At 39.1% G+C, this 23,107-nt stretch overlaps 1 protein-coding gene across 8 annotated transcripts in view; it reads left to right on the top strand.

Annotated features, from left to right (window-relative positions):
* RPGR (retinitis pigmentosa GTPase regulator) overlaps positions 1–23,107 on the top strand; it is an 85,722-nt gene that overhangs the window by 37,546 nt on the left and 25,069 nt on the right. For 4 of the 8 annotated variants that reach the window (XM_032329851.1, XM_032329849.1, XM_032329847.1 and 1 more), the window contains exons 15-17: positions 4,950–5,063; positions 6,501–6,558; positions 7,763–7,854. In XM_032329851.1, coding sequence (XP_032185742.1) covers positions 4,950–5,063; positions 6,501–6,558; positions 7,763–7,854 — 264 coding nt within the window. Of the gene's footprint in view, positions 1–4,949; positions 5,064–6,500; positions 6,559–7,762; positions 7,855–10,290; positions 10,931–13,749; positions 13,789–16,158; positions 16,822–23,107 lie in introns of those variants that run through there. The other 4 variants (XM_032329845.1, XM_032329852.1, XM_032329850.1 and 1 more) reach the window with 3 other exon arrangements.

Below are 23,107 nucleotides of genomic sequence, written 5' to 3'. Positions count from 1 at the left end.
AGAAGAGAACCGAAGACAAAGTTTGAGGAAACCTCAATAGGTAATGGGAGGTTGAGAAAGGGAAGTCAGAGAAGGAGGGCAGGCTTGGGACACTTTCTAGAAAAGAGGGGTGCTGCCCGAGCCCAGGAAGGCATGGTGGCGGGCTGCAGAGAGGGCTGGGTGAGGCCCGGCCGGAGCCCACGTTGCCAGCAAAGAGGGAGCTGCAGGAAGGCCGCCTTAGAGTCAGGGACTCCGGTGCCCTAGGGAAAAACACCTTAGACTTGCACTTGCTGCTACTATATGCAAGGGCACATAAGCACAGGATGAAGTGAGCTGCTCAACAGGAAGAGCCTGCAGTGCTCTTGGTCTCAGTGCGGGGGTGTGAGGGACAGCTCTGAGGGCAGCTCTTCCCGTCTGCACATATGTGAGCAGAGCCAGCAAAGAACCTGGGCACTGGCGCCCGGTCGGCCTGGAGTCAGACCCCAGCCCTTCACGGATTAGCTGTGTGGACACCTGGAAACACTTTTCCTTTTTTAACCTGAGTCTTACTGATTTCTTTTTATAAAGGGAGGGGTCTTTGGATAGTTAAATTAGTTCACACATGAAACATGTTAGGGGTCCTCATCAAATGGTAGCCCGTGTCCCTCTAATTATCTCCTCTGACCACATCACGTCAGGTGCAGAACTACCCTCCATCATCTCCAGGTCACTGACAAATGTGCATGGGTCTAGTTTTGTCTACCTGACTTCTTTTTAAATCCAACATAGCTGCTAGCCCCCCACCCAACATTGGCTTATGGAGGTAGATCTGTGCAAACGAAGTAACAATAATGATAAACCCCTTAAATATGGGATAGAGTGAAAGTCTGCACACCATATGTGGGTCCAGTACTGCCCCTCGATGGTTGAAGTGTGATGAAAAGCTGATGGTATGGGACAACAGATTTCCCTGTGTCCTAACGTTTTTATCAAAATAGATTTAAAAATAACTCACATGTAAAGAGTAAAACTGCCTACCAGCAAGAAGTTCTGTATCCTCAGCATTACGGCCACTTTCACAGGCCTGTTTATCAGAGTCATACTGGAACAGATTTGGTGGCAAAAATACCAGATTAGGAATGAACTAAGGGATTGGCACACAGAAAGGAGAAGTTTAGAAATTATAAAGTAGTGACATTCGAAGGCAATAATTTGGAGGTCACGCTGGGAGCCCTTAGGTACAATCTGGCTTGCAGACTCACTTTGTTTGGTTACAGAGTGATTTTGGTAATGTTTGAATCCAGCACTGAAATACTGAGGAACTTTACACTGTAACTGTTTTCCGGACATGACTTGGACCTGAGGCAGCACTTGCTCACAGTCCCACCAAGGCACCCCTCCACTTGCCTGTCGTCCTAGACTGCTCCCGACGGGTCCTGCCCTCTTCCCTTGCTTGGTCTAGCTGCGGGGCTCCTGGCAGAGAGTAAAGGGAGCTGCACAAGAGGGTAGAACAAATAAGCGAACACTTTTTTTTTTTAAGATTTTATTTATTTATTTGACAGAGATCACAAGTAGGCAGAGAGGCAGGCAGAGAGAGAGAGAGAGAGAGAGAGAGGAGGAAGCAGGCTCCCTGCTGAGCAGAGAGCCGGATGTGGGACTTGATCCCAAGACCCTGGAATCGACCTGAGGCAGAGGCAGAGGCTTTAACCCACTGAGCCACCCAGGCGCCCCAAGCGAACACTTTTAAATCAACTATTTTGTAGTGGTAAGATCTGGGACATTATGGCAAAATGGTATCCAAGCATCTTGGTTTTTGTTTTGTTTTTGTTTTTGTTTTTGATGGTCCTCAGTGTACACTAGGGAGTCTTAAAATCACTTATATTTATATGCAGATGCTCATTACTTGTGCTATTTTCTCTGTAAATAATCTTTTTAATTTTGATACAAACCCTCCAAGGTAGGTATTGCTGGTGTCACTTTCCCGTTTTATAGAAAGACTGTAAGGTGACGCTGCTTAGGCCATGATTGATGGTGCAAAGTTTGGAAAGCAGTACTTAGGTCTTTGTACTGAATGCCTTCCTGCTCTCTCCTCCTGCCTTTGTGAGCTCTAGTGTAGTATAAAAGTAAGCTTCCATGTTAGCCCTTCTTGTCCTAAGAAACCTTGAAACTGAGATTTTAAATATATACTCTTCCCTACCTGGTGTTATGTAGCTATAGTTTAATGTTCTATTAACCTATTTGGAAAACACCGTCTACCCTGTACGACATGGCGTACATATGGTTCCCATAAATCGAGAACCGTAGCACAAAATTTTAAACTTTATAGCCCCTTTAAAAAACTTGTTTAAAACTCTTTACTGAGATTAGTAACATCTAGAAAAGAGCCTCTCTCATGCGTGTAGAGCTCAGTTCATTTTCCACAAAGTGAGCATGCCTGTACAGTCAACACCCAGATCAAGGGAAAGTGCTTCCCAGGGGCTCCCCTTCAAAGCCCCTTCCAGGCATTTCCTGTCCCCCCCAGGGTGACCACTCCGCCAACTGCTGGGACCTCCTTTAGTTTTTCAAGTATGCAATGTAGTCGTATTTTTAAGCAACCTGAAACATCGTGAGGAACGTTGGGGTTTCTTGGTATTTCCCCATAAGAAATGTGGCCCTGGGGCAGACCCAAGACTGCAGCAACCTGTGCTGTGCCTGACCGGTGAGACAGTGGTCCCTTTGTGAGAACCAGGCCCGTTCACTTCGTTACTGTGGCCCCAACACGAGATGGGTTTCCGCTGACTATTCTAGACTACTTAATGTCTTATGTAGTTCTGGTGACAAGATTGTATTTAAACTTTGCCCTTTCTCTTTGTAAAATAACAGTATTCTGCCAATGTCTCCTAAATTGTTTCGGTTTGAAGGTAAGTACTGTGATTTAAAGTCGTAGTCCAGATGTGAGTAGATTAATTCTCAATGTGCTTAAGTGCAAAGTTCTACAGTTGATGTGATTTCTAGTGAAAATGTTTTCTAAGAGCTTTCTCAAATTTGGAAAATGATACCATTCCAGCAGTTATTCTTTGTTACAGATTTTCATAAAGTTGTGAGTAAATTTACAGTTCATTATAAAAAGAGATGAGTGTTTTGCTTATTTCTAAAATAAGATAAAACCTCATGTTCCTTTTTATAATAGCATGATATTGTCCTGTGGTTACATTAATATCTTCGTTAACTAGCATGATTGGAGTTGACTCAGGTGCTAAACTAGCAGAATTCTTCAAGAGAGGAGGACTTTGCTGGAACATAGCTCACCGATCCCTCCCTGTGGGGGAGAGATGCACGGAGTCTGAAATTCTCCGTCTCGGGATCACTGTTCTTTCCCACTGGCCTTTGTTTTATATACATGAATACATCTGTCTATCAGCCATAAATCTTAAATCTAGTAATCTTGCTTCCCATTTCCCTCCAAAGTAGTCTCTGATCGTTTTACCTTCTCGAATGTGCTTCTGGCCAGGCATAATATACAATGTAAGTCACTTAGAGGGGAAGTTACACAGGAAAAAAAAAGAAAGCTTTAGAAATTACTGGTGAATGGTAGCTACCTCGTAGTTAACCCTATCCAACTTGAAAGTGCAGCATGTCCTTCAATACAGCTATCTACCCTGGTCCCCTGTCTTCCTCTCTCGCCTTCCCCTCCCACGTGTACCCCTTGTGACCTTTGCTTAACCTAAGTCAACCCCTCCCAGCATAGCTGCCTAACTGCCGAAACTCTTAAATTTCCAGGCTTCCATGCTTCCCTTCCGGATTGCTTGTCCTTAGTGACAATGCTGTAAGGGCCACACCCTTAGCGCTGTTGGCCTGAGGATGCCACTTATGTCTGTTACTGAGGTGTGAAATATAAACATTTATATTTATCCTCTCCCTAGCCTGAACTCTCACATTTGGTATTTTTGCCAGAAGAAAGGTGAGTTAAATATGAGAGGTGTTATTTTCAAAGCACCCACTAAAGATTCTTTCCAGTGTCCAGCTCATCCTTAACCAAACAGCAACTAGGAAGGTGACCACGAGAAGCTAGTTACTGTGTTGAAGGAATATAAAGTGTGTATATCGTCTGAGGTAAACATGGCCGAGGTGAACTTTGTAAAAACATTCTTCAGGGGCGTAAGGGGCACTAATTACTTACTGCCTTGCCTATTTTGGGGGCCATTAGTGAAGTGCATAAATGAAAAGCATAAGAAAAAAGTCCAGTAAGGAGCCTGATCTCTTAATGACAAAAAATAAGCAATATTCCACCCAAAATATGAAACTGCAAAAAAAAATCTCAGTATAGAATAAAGAATATAACTAATATTTTCCACCTAGACTTAGTATTACATGATTTACTCTATCCAATCCAGAGACAGACAGACTTATAATTTGGATTAGTTGGACAGGAGCCAGATAGACTAAGTTCTGCCTCTGTTTCTCCCTCTGCTTTAAATAACCAAGAGCAAACCATTTAAACTGCCTATGTCCCTTTATCTTCTTTCTGGAATGTAAGTAATTATACCTAACTCTCTCTTGTGAATATCAGTGAATTGTACTTCTGAAGTGATTTTAAATCCCTGTGTTTTGGAAAATGAACGTAATATATAGATATGATTATATTATAATGCTACAGTAGAAAGCTTTTTAACTTCTCTAAAGTTTAAAAGCATTCTTTTGAGACAGCTCAGAAAGCATATTTAGGTTTTATTTTTTCCCATTTTAACCTTGTAGTAGACGCTGATAGAATTTTGGGAATCCTAGTCATTGAAAATGCTGAAATAGATCAACGTGCCGAAAAACCTTGTTTAATATAGTAACTTGATATGCATGATAGGTTATGCAGCATTTTCTTTGCTTTCAGTATTTGAATTCTTATTCTCTGTGTTCTTTGAGATGGTATAAATTATTTATGACCACAATATCAAATCTGTTTTTCTTTTTTAAAAAAGAAAATCTTACTTCTTCTCTGATTATCAATTTTGACACAGGATCACGAATTTTCAGAAGATGAATTCGAGGACGTGGATGAGGAAATTAATGACTATCCGGAAGGCAAGAAGAACATACCAACGGATGAAGCCAAGGACAACTCAGTTGAAAAGGTATTGATTGACACCATTGAAAAGGTATGATGATATGCACTTAAATCCTGAGACCCTGCCTAAGAGCAAGCATATGAGTTCTGTGGTTTCTGCAGAGAGCAGACTGGAGTTTCCTTTGGGAGCAGAAATACTTCTCTGAAAAACTTGGTTCTTGTGCTGTAGGAAAAGCTTTAGCAGATCTTTGAATCAGGCACACTTTGTTTCTCACACCCTTTCCACACTTCTTGGTAGCATTTTGTTCCCCGCTTGGGTGGAAATGAACTGATATGGGTCAGTACAATATACTGTTGAGAAATAACCGAGAAGTTCAGCACTGGGTCCTTAAAATGATGAAATTACAAAGTTAGGAGCCCTCTACTGGTGGCAGAAATGGGCCGTGTGTGCGCACACATACATGCGTATATTTACATGTATGTAGACAACTGAAAGCTGTTCACAGCAGTGTTTGAGGCTGTGCTCAGTGTTGCGTAAATGCAGTGCAGAAGAAAGGAATTGTAGGAGGGAAAGGAGGAGCTATAACTGAAGAAAAGGAAGTCATCCTAAAAGTGGCGCTAGGAATGGCAGAAACATCTCTTCCATCTGGCAGTTTTGTCCAAGTGGGACACTGCTAGGAGACAGTTGGTAGGTTTGAAATCATTCATTTGCTAATGCTGCTCTGGGTTAATTTCACAGGTAGGGAATTCAGAAACCCAAACTGAATGACGCCATGTCAATTTGTTTCCATTTTCACTTTTTGTACCTCTTGCACAGAGCACTGAGTTAATCATACCTTCTTGTTGATGAATCACTCGCATCTTTGGTCTGTGCAGGTCCTCCTTATTTAAATTGATTCCCTTTTAGTTCTCCTTTTCCATAACACAGACAACCGCTGAAACATGCTCGTCCTTTTATTTGAATGTGTACTTGTAAACCTGTGTTGTTTCATGTGCATGTATTTTTCATTTACAAAATGGGGCTGTGCTGTCGAGGTCATTTTCTTCCTTAATTCCTTTCTCAAGACTCCTTCCTCACACTGAGGGAAAAAAAAAAAGTTTCTAGCAGTTACTGTTTTCTTTCAGAGGGAGGGAAAGATTTATAAGGAATATTTAAGAGTTCCAGTTTGGGTGGTCCCTGAAATTCTTTAACATAGAATAACCGAATCTCCAGTTCGACAGTATAAAATGTTGAGCCAATTCATATACCAGCTAATGTTCCTGAATCTTCTTTGAGTAGAATTCTTGAATCATTCAACTTTTTGGAATCAAAAAACTTGAAACTAGAAGGGACGTTAGCAATCAGTCAGCATCTGAGGCAAAAGCCCAGCAAAATGAGGCAGTTGTCACATGTTTATGTTGTTAGCTAGAGGCTGACTCGAGAGCCCTTGCCTAAAACCTAGATGATGTTTTCCAGCCCATCACAATTATGTTTTTTATTATATTGCTTCTTTATCATTTATAGGACAAGAAAACCAACCATGAAGAACGGGCTATTTGTGAATACAATGAAAATCCAAAAGGTGTGAACACATTTGACTTCAAAAGGCCAGCTACCTTAACATACACACATGCATGGATGCATATGTATACATACATGTGCACACATGTGCAGTGGTTGAGGCATTAGAGCTTACACATGTGTATTTTATTTCTTGCTTTTTACACACGAGCCTCATAGCAAGCAATGAAATACATGACCCAGGTGTACTTGTTCTCATTAATCGTCACTCACGGGGACTCACATATCAGTGTTAAGTGGTTCAGGACAGCCTTTTCACTACTTTTTTTTTTTTTTTTTTTTACATTTTTCAACCAGTGGTATTAAGTTGGGCTTTTGTTCCACATCTTAATTTATATCTCTGGTAGACCCCGTTGCTAAAGACCAAGCTGGCCTGGAGCCACGGCTGGCCAGCCCATTATTTCCCCCAGGGCTCAGACCCAGGCCTTCCTGTTTGTGTCAGAGAACAGCTGCCACAAAATTGAGGGGACAGTGATTACCCTAGAGACCTACATTTTCTACAGCCAAATCATCTGGGTTTTATTGTGCAACCCTTATATTATGTTTCCCCACCATCACATCAAAGTGTGCTTTTTGCTGTGTCCTCATTAAAAATAACCATTCATAGTAGTGGATATCTGATCTGAACTTGGGCAGGAGGAAGAGTAGTTCCTTCAAACTTTTTTCCTTCTAACTTCAACAGAGTAGTACGTTTTAGAATATTTGAAGCAAAATGTTAAAATATTGTATGTATTATTAGGAACTAATTAAAAGTAAGATTTAAGTAGTTGATAATATAAAATTATAAGAATGCATATGCTTCATGAGTATACTTTAAAGATGATTATTCAGCTATATAACTGGGTCGATTTGAAACACCATGTCCGTATGAGTACAAAGAATTTAATTATAACTAGGTTAACTAAAAAGAGTAATTTCTATTTTATGGAAGTCTTTCCTAACTCTCACTGTTAGCTTTGTAGCTATATTTGGGTACTGGTCATGCAAACATCTCCAACTTTGGTCAGGTCATTCTGGGCTTTTTGCCTTAACTCAACCTTCTAGGAAGTAGGCCATATAGACCTTGTCTACTGCTCCAGTGGTAGTGGTACACTCTCTTTAGTAATCCCCCTAAGTCAGGCTTGATAGAGTTGCACTGAAGGCATCAGGACTTTTCTTTTTCTCATTACTTAGGAAAACATAATTCTAAATATATTCTATTGTAGGAAACATGCATGATCGTGCAAAGAGCAGATCTTCTGAAGTCCTGGAAGACAGTGAATCAACACCAAGTAAAGACGTCAAAAAATCAAAGAAGGTGAGTGAAATTTATTTTTCATTTGGTGTTAAGTATTGAATTTCTCCTTTTACCTTTTATATAGTGATCCACATAATTTAACTCCTTAATATGAGCTTTTATGGCTCCAGAACATGTGACGAACTTCAAGTGTTGTTTCGTGTTTTAACATAGCTGTTTATTTGCTGGGTTTTAGATGGGAGTCAGGTGACCCTGCCAGAGTTTAATAGCACGTTTCTTTCAATGATCCCATTCATAGAGAGTCAGCTTACAGGAAAAGATACATAAAAGAACTTTCTTGCTTAAATTATGAGTGTAATCATCATGAGAGTCTAGAAGAAAGTAAGGCAAAACCAAGAAATAGGATAAATGCAAAAAATAAGGATGTTCATGCTTAGGAAATGTGACCACAGGCTACGTCAGCCTCTCCTGCCGAATACCTGTTTTGGAGTTAATAGTCTGAGAGATACGGTTCTTCTTCTTGAAAGTTACTCTTTCCACTTGCTGGAGAACTTTCTGTAATCATGAGAGCACATTTGCAGGTAGAAGCGTTAGGAGGAAATGTGGAAGAAAAGATCCATGAAAGGCCTTATTAATTCCTGTTCGGCCTTTGGGTTTGGGCTTCAAGTAGTTATTTCTACATAGAGGACTTCTGTGACCAGCTGCATTTAGATAAATTATGTCCCATTACTGCTCTCTCACGTAACCCCCTTTTCTCATCCTTCTTTGTATTTATCGTAATTGGCAATTTCACAGTGAAGTGTGCATTTATTTGCTTTATGACTCGCTCTCTCTCCACTGGCCTTCCGCTCTGTGGGCCAGAAACCATTTCCTGTTTTGCTTTCCAATGGATCCTTAGCATGTAGCACAGTCCCTGGTACACGGGACATGGTAAATGCCTAGGAAATACTTTTGGTTGATAACGAACTATAAAACGTAAGGAGGTAAGAAAGAGGTGAGGAGGAGGGTAAAACCAGGAGCAGCCCGTAGAGTAGTAAACAGCCTGTCTCTTGCCACAGAAGTTTTCAAGCTAAAATTTTGGTACAGGTCCCGGGTTATTGTTTATCTTTTAGTAAAAATTACTTCGTGAGTATTCTTACTGTATAAAAATTGCCTTATATTTAGAGATAGCTGTGACCTGGCTCAAAGGATACTCTCAGAATTACTCTCCTTAGAATTTTAATGTGTGTCGTGAAGTGTTAGGAACATTCTCTGTCTAGTAGAAAGGAACATTTAACAGATACTCTACTACATAGTGATCCTGTGAAGACTTTTTTCCAATTATAAGAGCTTAGGGAAAGACTCTGGAAAAGAAAGTCAGATTTGAGGGAGAGAGATGAAAAGTAAAGGAGTCAGGAGAGAGAAGAACCTAGGAGGAAAAGTGAAGTGAAGCATCAGAAGAAAATATTCGAAACACATCTCAGACCAAATGAAAACCTGTGTTCTAGAATATACGATTGAGTTTCAGGACTTTTTCAGGCTGTCCAGTCTTCAGCATGGCATTGCCCACCAGTGGGAAGATTTGGATACACAAGACTAGGAGAGGGGGCTGAGCCAGGGGAGAAATGCCATGTGGGAGGTGGAGTGGCCTGCTCCTGAGCAGGCCAGGCAGCGGGCCCGAGCACTGGCACAAGTGGGCGGGACAGATGGAAGGTCAGGCCAGCAGACAGTGGGCTGCAGGTGCCAGGCTCAAGGATGTAGTCTTTAACTGGGATTCTGCTCAAATTCTCATTGATACATAATGGAAGAATATACTTCAGTAAATGTACATGTCCTTGGTTAAAAGAAATAAAAAGTAATGAAAATCATATTTAAAAAGTCAAGTAACAACAAATGTATTTCTACTTAAAGAATATACTGTTATTCTACGTATTTTAAAAAGGACATAGATGATTTAGGTGAGATTTTCTTTTAGTCAATTCCACGTGACCTTTTTTAATCTAGAGTGTCTCTAACCTTTTTATACCATCTAAGTCAAACAAACCAAAACCTTTTAAAGCTTGGAAAGTAAAAGATGCATTAACTCATATCAAAAGAATATTTAGACAGACATTGCAAAGATAATCCAAAAAAGGAAAAGAAGGAACTGTACTCTTGGCAGCTACAGAACAGAATTCACCTCTGAATTTTGTTTTGGTGATTTTAGATGTTTCAGATCGGCAGGTTAGGACCTATGATCTTAACTGATGGCAGAGATCGTTTAGTAGGTGAATGTTGTATCTAGAAATTCCCAGATACTACTTTTCTCCACTGTAGCCACTGCCGGTTATTTGGATCCACAGTTAGCCACTAAGAAAAATGTGTTAATGTGTTATTGGCTTCATTTCCACCTAAGGTAGCTAATAAAAAAGGGTAGTAAACTTTTCAGCTATTAAAAATAATTTCTTTATGTTATAGAGGTAGTTTATTCATGTATTTATTTAGCATATACTAATTGGTTATCTCTTAATGTGCCAGGCACAAGGCCAGAGACTGCAGATACAGAGGTTAAAGTTCGAGAGCCTTCCCTCAGAAACTAGCTGCAACATGGCAGATCCCCTGGGTAGTTCCAATGCCAGTTCAGTCAATAGATTTCCTGTTCACTGTCACTACCATAAATAAAAGACGCGGAGATGAGAGTGTCTCCACCAAAAAAGTATGCTTGTGAATTCTTGCCTTTCCTAGTTACTGCCTTTTCTCTGATGGTATGCTTTGTTCCGCATTGCAAGTTACAAATGAGCATGCTCACTTCAAGTACACAGTTAGCCAGACTCTATGTTGTGAGGAAAATTGGAGGTAGATTATACCTGTGGTCTCCTGTCATTGTCTGTTTTTTCCAAAGCTTAAAACCTGAGACAGTCTCTCTCAGGTCACCCGATAATGACTCCCCTGCTTTTAAAAAAGAGCTATATTGAGGTATAATTGACATATGCTAGATGACACATACTTAAAGTATATAATTGGATTACTTTTGACATGTGCATACACCTATGAAATCAGAAAACCGGTGCCGTTGTTGGCAGAGAGTTCTTTGTGCCTCTTTGTGATCCCTGTCTATCCAAACCACTGATCTTCCTTCTATCATTGTACATTGTTTTGTAAGTTCTAGATTTTTATAGAAATGAAATCCTAGGGGCGCCTGGGTGGCTCAGTGGGTTAAGCTGCTGCCTTCGGCTCAGGTCATGATCCCAGGGTCCTGGGATCGAGTCCCACATCGGGCTCTCTGCTCAGTGGGGAGCCTACTTCCCCCTCTCTGCCTGCCTCTCTGCCTACTTGTGATCTCTGTCTATCAAATAAATAATTTTTTTTAAAAAAGAAATGAAATCCTACACTATGTACTCTTTGTTTCGCTTCCTTTGTTCAGCTTAATTGTTTTGAAATCCATCCACACATGTATCAATAGTTATTCCTTTCTCTCGCTGAGTACTATTCTGAGTCAATTTTTTATATGGTGATGGTATGAATTGAAGTTATTTTTTTTCCCGACTTATGGGCATCTGATCATTCTAGCACTATGTGTTGAAAAAAGATTATCTTTTTTCTACTGAATTGTCCTCACAGATTATCAATTAACTTTTCCATGTGTGGGCACATTTCTGGAGTCTGTATTCTGTTTCTTTGATCTGTTTATCTTGTGCCAGTCCCACACTGTCTTGATTACTGTAACTTCATAATAAGTCTTGAAATCAGGAAGTGTTACCCCTTCACCTGTGTTTTTTTTTTTTTTCAAACTCGTTTTGGCTCTTCTAGGCCCTTTGCATTTCCATGTGAAATTTTAGGATCAGTTTGTCAATTACTGGAGAAAAAAATGCCTGCTGGGATGTTGATTGGGATGGCTTGGAACCTACAGATGGATTTGAGAGGAGTTAAGATCTTAACAATATTAAGTCTCCTAACTCAAGAAGATACTTCCCCATTTATGGATGTTTTATATTTTTCTTCACAGTGTTTTGTAGTTTTTAGTGTACAAGTCTTACACAGATTTTGTCAGATTTTTTTTATGTCTTCTGTTTTTTTTATTCCGTGATTAACTGGTTAGAAGTTTGTCAATTTTATTGATCTTTCCAAAGAACTAGTTTTTTGTTTCATTTACTTTTCTGTATTGTTTTATGTTTTATGTACACTCTAATCTTTATATTTTCCTTTCTTCTACTTTCTTTGGGTTAATTTGCTCTTCTTTTTCTGGTTTCTTAATATGGAAGTTGAGGTCACTGATTTGAGACTTTTTTCTTATTTCTTAAGGAGGCTTTTTGTGCTATAAATTTTCTCTGAAGTACTTGAATATATTGTTTTCATTTTCATTCAGTTCAAAATATTTTTTCACTACTTCTTTGAGTCATGGGTTACTTAATTTCAACATATTTGGTTATTTTCCATTGAGGTTTCTGATACTAATTTCTAATTTAATTACATTGTGATTAGAGAACATACTTAGTATGACTTGAGTCCTTTTAAATTTATTGAGATCAGTTTTATGGCCCAGAATCAGGCTGTCTTGGTTAGTATTACATGTGCACTTGAGAAGGTTGAGAAGCATGCTGTTGTTGGGTGGATTGTCTTATCAATGTAGTTGCTTCAAGTTGGTGGATAGTGTTAAGTATTTCCTATCCTTCCTGATTTTCTGTCTACTTGTAATATCTATTATTGAGGAAGGGGCATTAAAATCCCTAAATATCACTGTGGATTTATCTGTTTCTCCTTGTACTTCTATTATTTTTTGCTTCATGTATTTTAAAACTCTTATTAGGTTCTAGAACATTTAGGATTGTTATATTCTCTTAATTAATTGACCCCTTTATCATGAAAGGACTTCTTTATCCTTGATAATATTTGCTCTGAAATCTGGTTGGTCTGATATTACATAGCCACTCTAGCTTTCTTTTTTTTTTAATTTTTTATTTTTAATAAACATATATTTTTATCCCCAGGGGTACAGGTCTTTGAATCACCAGGTTTACACACTTCACAGCACTCACCAAAGCACATACCCTCCCCAATGTCCATAATCCCACCCCCTTCTCCCAACCCCCCTCCCCCCAGCAACCCTCAGTTTGTTTTGTGAGATTAAGAGTCACTTATGGTTTGATTAGAGTTATCATGTTGTATCTTTATTCATCCTTTTACTTTTCACTCATTTGTGATTTTATATTTGAAATGCGTTTGATTTAGGCAGCATATAGATGGGTTTTGCTTTTTTATCTAACCTGAAAATCTCTGCCTTTTAATTGGAGCATTTAGCCCATTTATATTTAACCTGATTATTAATGCAGTTACATTTAAGTCTGTCATCTTTACTATTTGTATTCTTCCTTATCTTTAAAAAAATGCCAAAGTTTATCTGTTATTAATAGAGCTGTACTAGCTTTCCTTTGACTAGCACTTTGATACTTTTTTTTCATTCTTTTACTTGTGTTTTAGATGAGTCTCTTGTAAATGGCCTATAAGCTAGATTTTGTCTTTAAATATTTTTAATATATGTACCTTAAATCTAAAGCTAGTTAATGCTCCTGTCTTTTCCCCAAATAATACCAAGATCTTAGAAGAGTTTTCTCTCCTATCACTCCTTCCTTCCCATTTTACATGTTATTTTATCTAGTATTTTAATTTTTTAGCCTCACCAATCAAATGTTACTATTATTTGTTATACCACTTTCTTACTCACCATTCTGTTTTACATCTCAGGTATCCTTCTTGGGATCATTTTTCTTCTCCCTGAAGAAATCCTTTGGAAGTTCCTGTCATAGATTTCTTCTTATAGTTAACTTTTTAAGTTTCTGTTTACTTGCAAATGAATGATCATATGGCTGGTTGGCAAATACTTTCTTTTGATATATGCTCCCATTGTTCCTATTAAGAAATTTGCTTTAGTATAATTGCTGATAACTTTATATATAATCTATCCTTTCTCCCTCATTGGTTTTGTTTTTTTTTTTTTAGTTTATTTTGATGTACTTCGGTTCACTATGAGATGCCAAGGTGGGAATTTTTTTTTGCTTTAACCTTCTAATTCATTATGACTCTTGAATCTGAGGATTCATGTCATTTATCAGTTTAAGAAAATTCTCATCCATTATAATTTGAATATTTCCTCTCTTCTCTTTGGAATTCTGACAAAAAACTTTTCATTCTTTTATCTGTGTCTTTTAATGTTACTTTCCTGGTGTCCTTGTCTAAGTAATAGTTTGGGGGATTTCAGAGCTCTCATACTTCAGAGCTCTTTGATTCCATAGTTTCCTTATAGCTGAGACTAATCTTTTCAACCTACCTATTGTGTTTATATTTTTCACATGTAATTTTATTTTGATTCTTTTTCAAATCAATCATTTAAAAACTATTTTTTGTGCTCATTTTTTTTATTCTGGTTCTTTAATAGTTAAGCATACTTATTTTATATTGTATATTTAGTTACTTCAATGTCAGACATCCCTTAGGAATCAAAATCTGTTTGTTGCTCTGGTTGACTTGGTAGTACTCTCTTGTTTCCTTATGTGTTTTGAAATTTGGATTGTGAGTTCATGTTCCACTCGGATTTTTGTGGAACTCCTTTAAGGCTTACATTAAGGCTAATCCATCTGTAGAGAATTTGTATTAGCCTCTGTTAGCTCCTCTGGGTGTTACCATTCCAGGACCACTTTCAGTTAATTTCTCAGTTAGGGCTTTCCCACCTACACCGGTAAAGTAAATGGGAACCCCAACCTTCCACTAGGAAAATGTGGTTATCCTTCACTCAAAGTCTAGACCAGGAGAGCATGTTATTTTGTCATCTCCCAGTGTTTATAGATGAACTTACATTAAGGGCATAGTTCTTAGAGGTCCCCACTTTGTGGAAGGGTCTCAGTTCCAAGCCTCTCTATTTTGTGAGATTAAATATGCATTAACAGGGCACCTGGGTGGCTCAGTGGGTTAAGCCTCTGCCTTCGGCTCAGGTCATGATCTCAGGGTCCTGGGATTGAGCCCCACATTATCTGCTCAGCCGGGAACCTGCTTCAACACCCCCCCACCGCCCCTCTGCCTACCTCTCTGCCTTCTTGTGATCTCTCTATCAAATAAATAAATAAAATCTTTTTTAAAAAAACAAATAAATATACATTAACAAAATGAGTCTAAGTTGTGAGATCAATAAATGTCATTCCATTGCTCCCTCACCTCTGAGGTTGCCTGTTCCCTACTTTTTTTTTTTTTTTGCCCACAGGGATTTATTTCCCTTCATTTTGTTTTTGTGAACTTACTTACACATTATAAAATTATGTTTTTGTACTTACTGAGCATTTCTTGGTATTTCGTAGTAGCAGAATTTTTCAAGATATGGATTCCTCCACAACAGCAGAAACAAAGCAGGAGTTCCCCCATTTTAGCCCACAGACCCTTTCTCTAGACTCCAATTTTTCAGGTCGCCACTTTTCACTTAAGTTCCTCCATTCTTTAAGACTAAAGGCTAGCTATTATTCACATCATTTTGGTTTCCAAAGGAGTCAAGTCCTCACCTGGTTTTTTGTTTGTTTGTTTGTTTTTGGCATCTTGTCAAAACTTGTATGTATGTTGTCACTCTTCAGGAATCTTATTTTCTCTGGCTACATCCTCAAAAGGCTTAAATCCCATGGGGCTCTTTTCCATCATCATCTTCCCCAGTTTCTCCTATATGTGCCGTATTTGGCACTCCCTTCTTGATACACTTTCCTCCTTCAATTCTGAGGTACCTCTCTTTCCTGAGCTCGTTTCCACAAAGTTCTGTCTCCAGTACTTGGCTCCTCCTCTTCTGACTGCATCTCACACTTGGCTCTTTAGTTTCTCTCCTTCTGTTCTCCTTTCTGCCTGCCTGCACTCTGTGGGTTATGACGTCTGCTTTCCTCTGTCTGGCTGCTATCTGCCCATTTATAGCCCTGGCCTCTCCTGAGCAACAGATCCATATATCCACCTGCCTCCAGACCCTTGGGGGCTCCCAAAGCCATCGTTTGGCAGCGCTAACATTTTGCCAGAAGTTCTGATCTATGGGAATGGAGGGTCTCTCCCCCTCCAGAACATCCTAGTTTTCGTCTTTGTCCTCTTTAACAACACAACAAACTGAAATACTGAATTTTCTCTTTGAAGAAAAATGATAATGTATTACCAAGGCACAGATGATGAACGTTAAACCCTGAAAGGTCTTAATTCAGGGAGGAGTCATGATTGCCGTTGGTAAAAGAAGAGGCCGATGGACACTGAGAATGTACCTTTGTACACATGGTGCCCCATAAAGATGTGATGAAATAATGTTAAGACTAGTCGAAAATTATACCCCCTAAAATACTATTAAGTGACTATTCACTTACTGAAATGAATTCTTTGTGTGTGTGGGTTTTTTTCTAGATTTTCCTCTTTAAAAGGATGTCATTGACGAGTCAGAAAAGTATGCAGAGTAATAATGAGCCACTCCCAGAGATAAAACCAATAGGAGATCAAATAGCTTTTAAAAGCAGTAAGAAAGATGCCAACCAGAACCACATGGGGCAAAATCATCAGGATACTTCACCCCCAAATATGGAGAGAAGGTCAAAATCTTGTACAATACTATAAATATATATCTGTTTCCGTGGTCACCAAGCACATTGTAATTTATACTTGAAAAACATTATGACTTCTGAAGGAAAGTTTCTGATAACAAACTTTTAAAGATGTAAGTTTAATAATATATTTTATTTGGTTTGACTGTTACGACCAGTTTTGATATTTATTTATGCTAATATTTTTGACAAGCAATTTCAAAATATGTGTATCTGAAACTCTCCTTCAAGTGTTGTGGCCTTAACTGTTCAGTGTTGCAAAAGAACATATATTTTTATATGTGAAGTTTAAATTAAAATATCTCATAGTTTTTACTAAACAAATTCTTTATAATTTCATAAGGCAATATTTACAATCTTATGACACTGTAACAGTTTTTAATGTATTTGCAATTTTTAAAAACCGAGTCAAAATTGTTTCAATGAACATATTTTAATAAACTATATCTGGTCGTTTCCACTGTTTAAATGTATGAGTATGAATAAAATGTAGAGGTACTTGGAATCCTCCTCCATCAGTTGACAGAATGGGGGCCGAAAAAATCTGTTTATGGTTAAAATATTGTGAGACACAAACTTCATTTACCTCTGAGTAAAGAAGATATCAGGGCCACTGTGTAAACAGTACAGCTTCACAGAGAAACTGTCAAAATTTCTTTGCCTCCCACTCTTCTTTAGGGAGGCGGCATGGCACAGAAACGGCAGATTCTGTGCTGTGATCTGGAGTGTTTCACCTGCCGTAGCTCGCCACCGTAGTACCACCACACACAGCCAGGCTGACTGGCTCCAGCTGTCTGTAGCAAGGTGGGCTCCAGCACGCAGTGCTCTGCCACAGGGAAGGAGAAGGGTAAAGCGGTTATGTCTCCTCGGACAGAAACACTGCTGTCCTGTGCTCACTGATACTACTCATCCGGTGGAGCAAACCACCTTCGCTTTCACCATTCTGGCTCCTGACGAACACATTTTATCCTTCAATCGTACTGACCATTGCTCCACTGGAAGACAGGAAAAGAAGCTCCATTCTTGTGTTTCACGCAAAAGGGTGTTAGTCTAGAGTAGACATGATCTTGAGATCTTACAGAATAGTTTTCTGTGTAAATATTACATTTAGGGGAATTCAATTTTGCTATTGCCACTATAGCACTCACTACTACAGTATCGCTAAAAAAATACTTCACAAAAATGTAAACTATAAGAGCCAAGTGGCAATAAAGCTCACATATAGCACTAAGACATGCCAGTTGTGGTAGGTAAAATTCTAAGATGGCCCCCACGGTTTCCGTCAGCGGGTACGCTGGCCCTGAATCCTCCCTTCCCCTTGAGTGTGGGCAGGAACAGTGAAGACGATGAAATACCTTTCCATTGCTTAGGTTCCATTATATGGGAAAGCTGAGGTGTTTTGCAGATGTAATTAAAATTCCTAATCAGTTAACTTTAAGCAAAAGGGAAATAATCCTAGATGGGTCTGACCTAATCAAGTGAGCCCTTTCAAAAACTCTCTAGAGGTCAGACATGGAAGAAGTCAGAGCAATTCAAAGTAGCGGCGATGCTTTCCTGTCGGCTTTGAAGACGCAAACTGCTCTATTACCGAGAGGGCCGTGTACCAGGGAAGGGTGGGAAGCCTCTAGAACGTGAGAGCCTCTGTCCTCTAACCGCAGGGCACTGAATTCTGCAAATAACCCATGAGGCTGGAAGAGGAGCCCAAGCTTCAGAATAAACCAGAGCCCTGGCTGACATCTGGACTGCAGCCTTGTGGGGTCCTGAGCAGAGGACACAGCTCAGCACTGCCCAGGCTCCTGACCCATGAAAATTACGAGATAATAAATATATGTAGTTTTAATCCACTAAGTTTACGGTAATTTGTTATGTAGTGATAGGAACTAACAACACTCTTACTCTGACAAAAGGCCTTTCGGTATGGCGGCTTCCTTCATCAGAGCCAGCAAGAGAGTTAATGGAGGTTGCTTGCAAGACAGGGGTCACAGTCTTAGGTAACATAATCATTGAAGTGGTGTCTTGTCCCCTTTGACACGTTCTGTTGGTTAGAAGCAAGTCACAGGGTCTACTCATACTCAGAATGACGGAATGAAGACCAGGAGGCAGAGGTCGTGGGCACCATCTTAGAGCCTACCCACCATACCAGATGTTTGGCTGATGACTGAAAAGAATGGGACAGGTTACAGACCAAAGAAAGGATTGAGTCAGAGCACTTGGAAAAGGTGGACGTGAGACCAGCATAACCAGCAGACAGGGTACCCCTGCTTTCTCAGAGGCCTCAAAAGAGTTCAGATTTGAAAAAAGGAGTTGGTAGAGATTATCAACACCAAGAGTCAGTTTCAGTGGTACGAGTAAACGCTTTTTGAAAAACTGCATGAAAACACTACCGGTTGTCTGCCCGTGGACTGTAAATGTTTGTGTTATATTTGTTGCTTAAACATGGCTTCATATCTGGCTTTTACTTTTAAGAAATACTAACCGAACAGTTCCTATGTGCCAGATAATCATGCCAGAAACCAAGATCAGAGTCGTGGTTCCAGGGGAGTACAAGGAAGCAAATGGAAAAATGACTGCATTGTCAGTGGAGCTCTTAGGGCAACTTCCGAGCCCAGGTTTCCTAACTGGATGGAAAGGAGATTAGTGGGCACTAAACTTAAACAGAAAGCAAAGTTAACATATTTGAGAAGTCTTAGAAAGAAGCCAGGAAAGATCACTGATAGAATGGAATAGAATGATCAATTTAGGCTAGCTTCAAAAATAAAAGGAATCCTATTTACCAATAACCTTAGCTTTATTAGAAAATGAAATGATATGTCTTAATCCCCAAACTATTCAACTTCATGATCTTTTCCATGAAATCCCCTCTCCTTTATATAAATTTCCTCTGGCCATTTTTACTGACCTTTTGGGGGACCTGAAAATAGAATCTGTTGACTTGAACATTAGGGGGTCATTGACAATGTTCAGATTACTATGGACCAAGCGTTAAATGAATATTAATTTAGAAAAAGTTCATAGAGGTAGAATTTTTAAGGTATCCTAAAACAGCATGCAAATCCATGTCAAAACATTAAAGGAAAAGGAAAAAATTGGTAGGCACTAAGGCCCTCCTCTGTATGAAGAAACTATCCAGTTCTGAAAAGGTGCTTGTGTTATTTTCCTAGGGCTTCTGTAACAAAGTACCATAAACTGGGGAGCTTAAAACCATGGAAATATATTGTCTCGGAGCTCTGGAGGCCAGATATCTGGAATTAAGGTGTTTGCGGGGCACGTTCCCTCTCTCCTAACTTCTGGTCGCCTCAGACGTTCTATGTCTTGTAGATACGTCACTCCAGTCCTTGGTCCTCACATGGCCTTCTTCAGTGTCTTCACATTGTCTTCTGCGCATGTCTATCTCTGTTTCCAGATTTCACTTTTTTACAAGGAGAGTAGTGTAAAACTCACCGTAATGACCTTATTTTAATTTGATTACTTCCTTGGAGACTCTATTTCCAAATAATACCACATTCTGAGGTCCTGGGACTTAGGTCTTCAGTGTCTTTTCCAGGAGACCTTTCAACCCACAGTAGCATGTTAGTTTCAGAGCTACTGATCCCACAAAAAATCCTCAACTGTTTATGGTCTCTCCTGTCTTGTATTCTTACTATGGAAGAATACAGTTCCTAAACTGGAACGGCTCTTGCTAAATCCTGGCTCTTCGATGACAAAGTATCTTCAGTGGAGATATTTTGTGATGTTGAAATTTCTTTCATCAAAGCAGGAATTGTAGCGGGGTTATTTTTCCCAGGGTCCCAGACCCAGTGGACACATGGTCAATGTCAAATGATTATCAAATAAGTGATCACATGTGCAATTGTAGAGTTTGGGTAAGGATTTGTTTCTTAGAAATTTGTACACATTTACTGTAAGCCTGAACTCAGTTTTTTAACGTATTTTCCATATGGTGTATTGCAGTATAATTCTACCCATAGGCTATTATAAATCTGTAGAGGGAAAAGAGTCTTTCCATGAGCAGAAGAGAATCTCTTCCAGCAGGAGTAGCGAACACCACCCGAAGCATCCAAAAGGGGAAAATTAGGCCAAACAGTTTTAAAATCATCAGGGCTGGCAACAACAACGAAGCCCAAGCCACTGTCACAGGCTTCTACTGTCAGGGACCCAAGTGGCAGTGGAATCAGAGATGAAACTCGGAGTAATTATTTGGGGAGAGAGCTAGACTGATTTCTTTATCATGCTTCTGACTTTCAGTTAAGCATTTTTCTGCCTGCTCTGATTTTGTGAGGCTACTGAAACTGAAAACATTTCCATACTCAAAATTTCCTTTTGCCAGGACACATGGTTTAAAGATTTTTAATGTGATAGTAGTTCTTTATCTTTTTTAGACAGAACTTTAAAACGTGGTTTACTTTTTTACCTTATAAGAATAAGAAGAAGTCAAAAGAGGAGACAAATCAGAAGGTTAAGAAGTCTTCGTCTCAGGAGCGAAGGGGATATTTTATCGAATTAAACAAACAATGCATTTAAACCAGGGATTGTGTTACTGAGGTATTTTCAAAGGCTAACCCGGAATGCGTATTGGAGCTTCTGCCACTCTGTTCCAGCAGCTAACCACTGTCTCTCAAGGCTGGGCCCAGCACTCCCAGATCCTCAGCATCTTAAAAAGAAGGTGGCAATCTGGGTTTTTAATCTGGACAACTCAGTGTGCATGTATGTCCATGCATGAGCGTGTATAAGTTAGGGGGAGCCAAGCCAGAGCTGTAGGCCGAATTTGGCCCACAAGAAGCAATTTGCAGCCTCTCTTCTAAACAGAGGACAGTGTTTTGGCAAGAGAAATTTGTCCACATGGAAAATATGTTAAAAGAATTAATTAGGCCCTGGATTTATCTGAACTGTAATCTTCCCTAGTTTGATATCAGATTTTAAGCAGCAAATGAGAGCTAAAGCATTAACTGGAAGAGTGACCTGATCATTCTACTAACATCATTTTTTTGTTGCACACCTGTGTACTTTAGGCCTTCTCGAGTATGGGGAGTTGGGGGCATGAGGGAGTGGAACCATATTGAATGCAGTGAAGTGAGATGTCTTTGCTGGAAGAAGCTACATTAAAGTTAAGAGACAAGGGACTGATGGGCTTTTTGATCAACAGTCCCTCCACCAATTGTGACAGATGATACTTTGGCATATTGTCACTACACAATCCTAACTACTGAAGATATCAGGAAATGTCATCATAACCCTCAAATTACTTACTTAAACTACAGCAGGGAAACGTACCTGCCCAGGCCAGGCTGCATTCCCAGATAGTTCCTCTTGATTCTACATTCATCTAGCATGTATCATACATGTATATTATGATAGGTGGTGTATCTTAAGTAAGCTTAGCAGTAATAGTAGAGAGCTGTACCTAACTAGGAAATACAGAGATGGGGGTGCCTGGCTGGCTCACTCGGAAGAATAGACGACTCTTGATCTCGGGGTTGTGAGTTCAAGCCCATCATGTGTAGAAATTACTTTTAAAAAATGTACAAATGACAGTGATACCTTTTTATTTTTACTTAAGAAAAGTCTTTTCTGGCTCAGTTGCTGGTAAACATCTGACCCAAGGTGAAAACGATTTTTTTTTATATTCTAGAAAATCTGTCAAACTTCCTCACAGTCTTAATGAGTAATTTGTTTAAAATTGTCAAGATAGTAGCACACTTATTAAAATTTTACAGAACTTTCCTTGTAGGCATGAAGGTTATTATAACAGAAGGGTTTTCTATGAAAAGTCTTAGTCTGTCAATTGTTAAAAAATCATTAAAATTCTGTCCATAGGAATGTTTGTTTTCATGTGTTCAGATGTTTATTTCCCAACTTGGCATCAGATTTACATTAACTTCTTAATTATTATAATTACTTAATTTACTGCTTTTGGGATTTAAAAGTTGATTTTCCTCATTATTAGGTACTAGAAATTAAAGCTAGAGAGTTTAATTATGAGATCTTGTTATTAACATTAATCTCTTGTTTTTTTTTTTTTTTAATTTACTGGGAGACATTTCAAATACGTAGGAAAGTAGGAAGATCAATATAATAAAAACCTATGAACCTGTCACATAGATTTAAGTCAATTACACTTTGCTGTGTTTGCTCCGTGTTCTACTCAGACATTCTGACATTCCAACCCTAAATACATCAGTATGCATTTCTAAAACTGACATTTTTGTAACTGCAAGGTAAGCGTTTTTGTTTAACAAAGTTATCAATAATTTTCTAATATCAGCTACTTTCCACTCAGTCTCTTATTCAAATTTCCCGTGTTCTTTCCCAAATACCTTGGATAAGCCAGTTCACTTACATCGAGAATCACTCAAGCTCCCTCTGTTGTATTAGGTTGTCCTTTAAGTCTCTCTTAATCTTGAGGAGTTCTTTCATCATGTTTTTTTCATGACACTAAGTTTTTACAAACTGGGACACATGTCTTGTAAAATAATCACAGGATTTAAAGCAAGTCTCTAGTCCTCTGGCAATTCCTAGTAAGTGGCTCAAACCATCCTAGCACTGGGAATAGAGAGAAAAGTTGGACATAGATATGTATTTGAAGCACTTGAAAGTATCAGAGTGCTATCAAAATATTACAGGGCCAAAATTTGGGAGGAAGGAAGCCTGAATAGATGGACTTTGCATATGGGGCTGCTTTTCAGCAAGAGGTATTAGTTGCTTCTAAAGTTTAACATTTTCCGAGGAAATAATGCAGAAGATTGGGGATTTTGGTA

This window comes from Mustela erminea, chromosome X, assembly GCF_009829155.1.
Source record: "Mustela erminea isolate mMusErm1 chromosome X, mMusErm1.Pri, whole genome shotgun sequence".
NCBI classification, from domain to species: Eukaryota; Metazoa; Chordata; class Mammalia; order Carnivora; family Mustelidae; genus Mustela; species Mustela erminea.
This window is presented reverse-complemented; position numbering and strand designations above follow the sequence as displayed.